At 43.0% G+C, this 7,884-nt stretch overlaps 2 gene segments (V, D, J or C); both read left to right on the top strand.

Annotated features, from left to right (window-relative positions):
- The first annotated feature begins 412 nt into the window (after positions 1–412).
- Positions 413–1,168, top strand: LOC131919027 (T cell receptor alpha variable 22-like). The segment is given in 3 exon segments: positions 413–464; positions 634–1,001; positions 1,100–1,168. Coding segments are annotated over 3 exon segments (489 nt in total).
- A 4,678-nt stretch (positions 1,169–5,846) lies between these two features.
- On the top strand, positions 5,847–6,356 carry LOC131919026 (T cell receptor alpha variable 13-2-like). The segment is given in 2 exon segments: positions 5,847–5,898; positions 6,058–6,356. Coding segments are annotated over 2 exon segments (351 nt in total).
- The last annotated feature ends 1,528 nt before the right edge of the window (positions 6,357–7,884 follow it).

Here is a 7,884-nt window from a genome sequence, read left to right as displayed (position 1 = left end):
TTCTCAAATTCTGTCAAATTATGGATAAGAAATGACTTACTCTCTCTGTCCTTCTATGCTCTGTGATGTACAGAGACTTCGCTCTTACCTGATATATCATCCCCTCCTCTCAAATGTCTCTTACTTTAATTGTTACAAACAAACAAACAAACAAGACAACTCAACCAACCCTCTTTAGTTTTCAAGCTGTAGGTGACATAGCTTTCTGTTCCCTGCAGGGTTTTCATCCACAGCTAGGGAGCAGTTATTGTGAGGCTTCACTGGGCTGCTGTGGGTGTGGATTTCCATCAAGATGAAAGAGCTCAGCTTTTATTGGTGCCTGGTGAACAAGGGAGAGCCTGCTCAGGGTTGGAACTAAGTTAGACACTGTCTGGAACTGGGGTGAAGGAGTCTCAGCAGTTTGACAGGATCCATGGAGAGGAGCCTGGGAGCTGTGCTGGGGCTGCTGTGGGTGCAGGCTTGCTGTGAGTTGTGGCTCTCCCAGATGGGTTAGGGGTGTTTCGGAGCTGCCAGTGGGAGGGCCAGAACAAAGCTGACCCAAAGCTCCTCGTGGCAGTCTCCCGGGATATCTGACAGGGTGGAACCTGCGGAAGGATTGCCTGTCATATGGTTTGTTTTCTTTTCTCTGACCAGGTGTGAGAGGGATGCAGGTGGAGCAAAATCCTCCAGCCCTCAGTCTCCACGAGGGGGACAGCTCTGCTCTGAGATGCAATTTTTCTACCACCATGGTGAGGGTGCAGTGGTTCCGACAGAATCCCAGGGGCAGCCTCACCAATCTTCTTTTCCTGACTCCAGGAACAAAGGAGAATGGGAGGTTAAAGTCAACATTCGATTCCAAGGAGCGCTACAGCACCCTGCACATCAGGAATGCCCAGCTGGAGGACTCAGGCACCTACCTCTGTGCTGCTGATGCACAGTGCTCCCAGCAAGCCTGCAGCCTGGCCCCAAACTGCAGCTACAGCCCTGCCCCAGGGAGACTCTGCAGGAGGCTTTGCACAGCTGTGGGGTTTCCAATTTATGCGTGTCTCTGTCATCTCTACTAACACTAGACAGTTCAGGATTGCTGTTTCACCCTTTTCTTACAGATTCCCATTTTCAGGAAGAAGTTCTCATGAAGAGTACTGGGACAACTGACAAAGATGACAAGGTTCACAGTACTGTCAGGTAGATCCACTGCACAGTGTTCACTGCTCTTTATTGTTCTACAAAGGCATCAAACAGACGTGCTCTTCAGGGAACAGAAAAGAAATGACCCAGTGTTTCAGTCAATTGCATATCTTTCAATTATCCAGAAGAATGGGACTTTTATTAGTTTTTTTGAGAATTTCATACAACGTACTTTGATCATATTCAGTTCTTCACCAGTTTCTACCAGTTCCCCCCCTCATCCCTACTTTCCAGATTTTCTTTCTTTGTTTCTTGGAAAAAACAAAACTTGGTAAGTGCTGTCCTTACCACTTGGATGTGTGGCTTTCACTGGAGTGTGGTTGACCTACTGGGGCCATGCCCTTAAAGAAAACAGATTCTCCCTCTCTTAGTAGCTATCAGATGTCAACATGTCCTTAGTTAGGGATGGGACTTTGGGGTCATACCCCACGTTGGAATTTTGTGTAGCTTGATCTTGTGTAGGTCTGTGTGTGCTATTCCAACTGCTTTGAGTTCATAGAAATTAATTTTCCTCATAATTGAAGACTCAATGATAAAATGTATCAATAAGGATTCTCAATTACATACAAATTATATTGGTTTAAATGAAAATTGCCCCCATGGGCTCATATATTTGCAGGCTTTGTCCCCAGTTGATGAACTGTTTGGAAAGCATTAGGAGGTATGGTCTTGTTGGAGGAGGTGCTGGAGGAGGTGTGTCACTGGAAGTGGGCTTTGAGGTTAAAAAGCTCACACCTGGCCCAGTGTCTCTTTCTCTGCCTGCTGTCTACTGATTAGGATGTAAAAACTCTCAGCTACTTCTTCAGGACCATGTCGGCCTGCTGCCATGCTTCCAGTTGTGATGATAGTGGACTAACACTCCGAAACTTTAAGCAATGCCCAAATTAAATTTCTTTTATAAGTTGCTTGGTCATGGTGTCTCTTTATGCCAATAAACAGTAACTAAGACACAAATAATGAAGCCATTTTTACTTTATCAGATTTCCACAACTTACAAAAAATATCTGAGAAAGTAATATTTCATTAAATTATCAGTTTATGTTTATAATAAAAGAAGACTTACACAAACCTCATTTGTATGAGTAATTAAATCATTTCAGAAACAGTGTTCTACTACAATCATCAAACCTAGATTTAATAAAGTCCATGTCTTCAACTATTCATCAGATGTGTGTGCTGCTATTGCACAGTACAAAATATAGCTGTAAAGAGCTCAAGTGTCAGCTTTGTCATTTCCCGAATTCAGATACTGTCACATGTTCATTTTGCAGTTCTATATTTCTGAGGAACATCTGACATCATCCAACTATACACCTTGGAGGAAGTTCCTAAAAGAATAACATTATAAACACTAGTGAGTGAAATTGTACAGGATGAGGCTAGAAAAGTCACAGGATATCATACATCATTGCACCAAACTCAAGATACACTAACAGAGCAATGTCAGTATTTTTTACTACAATTTTTATTATTTTTTGAACTGTTTATACAAGATGATTTGATTATATCCTTTCCCATCCCTCTAGTCCTCCCAGATCCTCCTTATCTCCCTATTTGCCCAACTCAATGTTCTCTCAAATGATCCTCAATAAACCAAAAAAAGAAAAAAAACCCCAAAAACCAAGAAGACAAAACAATCTCCTCCAAAAAAAAAAAAATCCCACTATAGCATAACAATAACAACAAAATCATACACACAAACATGTTTGTTTTGGTCAACTACTCCTGAACTTAAGGTCTGCCCTGGAATGTGATTAAAATACCTATTGTCACTTCACTGGAGAAAACTGATTTTCTCTCTCACAGCACGTATCAATGGTAAAAGGTTTCTGCGTTAGGGATGGGACTTTGTGTCTGCTTCCCCTTCTGTGTGCTGACTTGAAATTGTTCAGGTTTTGTGTACACTGTTACAGTCTGTGTTAGGGTGTATTTGCATCAGCAATGTCTATAAGAGAATATTGTTCAGAGACAAGTAGATGTAGTGTAGTGAATTCAGAGTGGTTAGGGTAGTGCTGGACTATAATCTCAGCACTTGAAAGCTGAAGAAGGAGAATCATAAGTTAGAGGCCAGCCTAGATTTCATAGCAAGATTTATCTTAATTCAATGAGATGAAGTGTGTCAGCTCATCCAAAAGTAAGCGAAAGCCAAGGGGTGATGCAGAAATGGTTCTGTTGCACCCTAGCTTGACAACATCTGAATGTATTCTAATCTTGGACCAGCATTTCTACAATGTTCTCTGTAGGACTTGTGCTGTACATGTATCAGTTGTGACTAGGCATGCAACTGTAGCTGTCTTTGCCCACCAGCCTCCAAGTTATGATAAGGAGACTTATTAATTATGAATGCTTGGCCTAAGTTTAGGCTTGTTTCTAGCCAGATTTTTTTAAAAAAGTTTAAATTAACCCATTTCTATTAATCTATGTACTGTCCCCGAGACTTGTTTACCTCATTTATGTGTTGTTCATCCTGCTATCCTGCTTCCTCCATGTCTGGCTGGCTTGCTGGCCAGCCCACTCTGGATGGTTCTCCCTCTCTTTCTCTTTCCTTCTCTTCCCAGAACCTAGATTCCTTCTCCTACTTATTCTCTCTGCCTTCTCCTGCCTATGTATTGGCCATTCAGCTTTTTATTAGACCAATCAGGTGTCTTAGGCAGGCAAGGTGAAATAGCAACACATCTTTACATAATTTAACAAATTCAGCACAAACAAATGTAACACATATTTACATCATTAACAGAGGCAGAAGAAACAAATGTAACACACCTTCACATAGTTAAAGTAATACTCTGCAGCATAAACAAATGTAACACATCTTTACATAGTTAAAATAATATCCCACAACATCTGTGTGCTTAAGGATAAGTATTTAGAATGTGGTTAGCGATTATACTGGCTTAGGAAAATGACAGTGGGAAGTTCTCTTTTAGAGGTCCTGACCTCTCCAGCCATGGGTGGTTGTTGAAGTTGACAGTACCCTCTCATTGAGTGAGCTATAAGTCCAATTCAATGGTTGTTGGTTACCTCCAAGATATAAGTGACACTATTGAATATTTGGATGCTGGTCATTGTTGTGGCTCTTAGGTATTACAGCTGGATAGGTCTATTGACTGCCCTTTTCCTTGCCTGGTTTCAGAATAGAGTCCTCAGGAAATAGACTGCTAGGTCAGTTGTAGCTCATTCTTCCAAGTCCTATGTCCAAAGTGTGTAATCTCTTTAGGAATGGGGACTTATCTTGAAATCTTTGAGTCAACTAAAGACAATAGCAATAGTCTATGTTGTTTTGGGAGTCCTGTCTTGGGCTGTCCTGACTGAAAATTGAAATGAGGTTTCTCATGCCAGGTGTTATGCTAAACAGTCTATGGCTCTAGGGGAGCATTATCACCCCAAGTGGAATAACATCATTTTGATTATTTATTTATGTATACAAATGCACACACACATATTACATGCAATTTGAGGCAAATAGAAAATAATATGATTGTCTGTGACTTTTTCAAACACCCTGAATCTTATTTATCCCTCCTTTCTCTTTCTCCCTGCTGCATTGATGTTTGTCCTCACTCTCCATTTAAAGCCCCCTTCACCTTTCCCATTTCCACTTCATAGAAACTGTGTCCTGCTATTGCTCTTTCTAGAGCTTCTTTTTCCCATACCCTCTTAGTCCCTGTTTACTGTCCTGGGGTTCATCTAGGTAATTCCCATTGAGGAACATTTCTATAGAACTGGTGGGTTTTGTGGGAGTGGGCATTGCTTTGCCTTTCATAATGCTTGTGTGTTTGTGATATGGTGTAGGCATGTAGATTTCTTTCATTTTGTCTGATACTGTAGCTTGCCTCTGTTGAGTAGAATTTGGTTTCTGTTTTTGCTGTTGCTCAGATCAGGTTAGTTTCAGATCAGGTTTGAAGGCTTTGTAGGTCAGTCAGAGATGCTCATTATTGATGGCAGGGATGAGAGTGATTCTAACTCAGTGGTTATCAAGTGAGTCTGTTGATATGATTCAGGTCTACGTCTGTGTGCTGGTGCAAAAGCTGTTCAAGTCCAGCTATGTCTGAGAGTGACACACAATGGTTCTAGAAAATTTACCAGTCTGGGTTGATATGAAGGCTGCAGGACCCAAAGCAAGCTTTCTGGGAATGTGGGGAAGATAAGAGTGGATGGGGATCTGAGACACTCAACAGGCTGGGCTGGTGCACAGGTGTGCAACCATAGCTAGTCCTGGGACTGTGAAAATTGAGTGGGTTAGTGGGAATTTGGAACACTCACTTGACTAAATTGGTTCACAGTTATGTGACCCTAGGTATGAGAATGTTGTCCTCACATGGATGAGTAGGGAGTTAGTGCACTCAGCTGGTTGAGCAGGTGCACAGGCTGTGTGAGCACAGCTAGGTTGGAAGAGTAAGGATGGCAGAGGTGGGCTGACTTCAGAATCTTTCCTAGAGTAAGAGAAAAACAAACTAGATTTCCGCAGTTAGAAATCTGACCACAGGATGGCAGTGCACCTCAGCTGATGCACAGAAAGACCATCTTAGTGAATTCTAAATGAACAGGCTTTTTCTTATTGGCTGGGCAAATAACTCAGCATGCATGATTGTTATAACAACAAAGGACCAACTGGAACTTTCAATTTGCTCAGAGGGCTAGAGACTGAGCACCTACAATTGATCCGAGTAGGAAGCACAATGAAGACAACTGTTCATGCTTTATTCATTATCCTCTGGCTGCAGATGAACTGTGAGTTGAGGAGTGTAAGATGACTGTGTATGTTAGTGGGAGGTCTGTGGATGCTCAGGAGAATGATTCATTTGAGTTTTCTCTATTTACTACAGGAAAAAGATAGGAAAGAAAAATGACTTGACAACCTTTCTCCTTTCTCTCCATCTTTCTGCACAGGGGAGAGCAGAGGTGAGAAGGTGGAGCAGCATCCTTCCACCCTGAGTGTCCAGGAGGGAGACAGCACTGTCATCAACTGCACTTACACAGACAGTGCCTCAGTCTACTTCCCTTGGTATAAGCAAGAGCCTGGGAAGCATCCTCAGTTCATCATTGACATCCGGTCAAACGCGGACAGAAAGCAGGACCAAAGACTTATCCTTCTGTTGGATAAGAAAGCCAAACACCTTTCCCTGCAAATCAAAGCCACTCAGCCTGGAGATTCAGCTATCTACTTCTGTACAACAAATACACACTGATCCCCAGGCACCTGCAGCCTGTCTTAAAAACTGCCACCAGATTTGGAGTGGCGCCTTTCTTTTTGCTATGTCAGACATTCTAAGACAACATTTTTCACATTGTTTGAGAGTGAAAACTAACATATAGATATTAAAAGTACATAAGATAAGGCCCAAGATGAACCAGGATGTTTAGTACATGTTGTTGTTTGATGCTTAATACTTACTTGGAAGTTCATATTTATTGTGTATAAAGGTGTACTGTGCACTATGATATCTTGGTTTAAGTAAACAGTGGAAATGAATAGTTTGATGAGTAGGTGCAGAGAGTAATGTCTGAAGTAAAGGGTAAGCCTTCACCTCCTTTCTGTGTGAGCTGATTCTAGCAAGTCCATGTGTTCAGCAATCCAAAAGCTCTGTATAACAGATTCGTACAGGAGTTGATGTTACTCTGCTTAGAAAACAATGCATCTAGTGAACTTAAACTTGTCATTCAGATTTCTTTTTTTTTTTGTTTATTCTTTTTTTTATTTTACAATACAATTTAGTTCTACATATCAGCCACGGATTCCCTTGTTCTCCCCCTCCCGCCCACTCACCTACCCCCAGCCCACCCCTCATTCCCACCTCCTCCAGGGCAAAGCCTTCCCCCCCCCCCCCCCCGGACTGAGATCAACCTGGTAGACTCAGTCCAGGCAGGTCCAGTCCCCTCCTCCCAGGCCGAGCCAAGAGACCCTGCATAGGCCCCAGGTTTCAAACAGCCAACTCGTGCAATGAGCACAGGACCCGGTCCCACTGCCTGGATGCCTCCCAAACAGATCAAGACAATCGACTGACTGTCTCACCCATTCAGAGGGCCTGATCCAGTTGGGGACCCCTCAGCCATTGGTTCATAGTTCATGTGTTTCCATTCGTTTGGCTATTTGTCCCTGTGCTTTATCCAACCTTGGTCTCAACAATTCTCGCTCATATAAACCCTCCTCTTTCTCGCTAATTGGACTCCCGGAGCTCCACCCGGGGCCCAGCCGTGGATCTCTGCATCCAGATCCCCCAGTTGTTGGATGGGGTTTCTAGCACGACAATTAGGGTGTTTGGCCATCCCATCACCAGAGTAGGTCAGTTCGGGCTATCTCTCGACCATTGCCAGCAGTCTATTGTGGGGGTATCTTTGTGGATTTCTGTGGGCCTCTCTAGCACTTTGCTTTTTCCTATTCTCATGTGGTCTTCATTTACCATGGTCTCCTATTCCTTGTTCTTCCTCTCTGTTGTTGATCCAGCTGGGATCTCCCGCTCCCCCAAGCTCTCTTTCCCTCGACCCTTGCCCTTTATTACCCCCACTTATGTCTAGGTTGTTCATGTAGATCTCATCCATTTCTCTGTCATTGGGAGATCTCTGTGTCTTTCTTGGGGTCCTGTTTTCCAGGTAGCCTCCCTGGTGTTGTGAGTAGCAGTCCAGTCATCCTTGTTCCACATCTAGTATCCTCCTATGAGTGAGTACATGCCATGTTTGTCTTTCTGAGTCTGGGTTACCTCACTCAGGATGATTTTT

The sequence above is a fragment of the Peromyscus eremicus genome, chromosome 9 (genome assembly GCF_949786415.1).
Source record: "Peromyscus eremicus chromosome 9, PerEre_H2_v1, whole genome shotgun sequence".
Lineage (NCBI taxonomy): Eukaryota > Metazoa > Chordata > Mammalia > Rodentia > Cricetidae > Peromyscus > Peromyscus eremicus.
The sequence above is the reverse complement of the archived record's forward strand: the minus strand, read 5'-3'. Positions and strand labels throughout refer to the sequence as shown.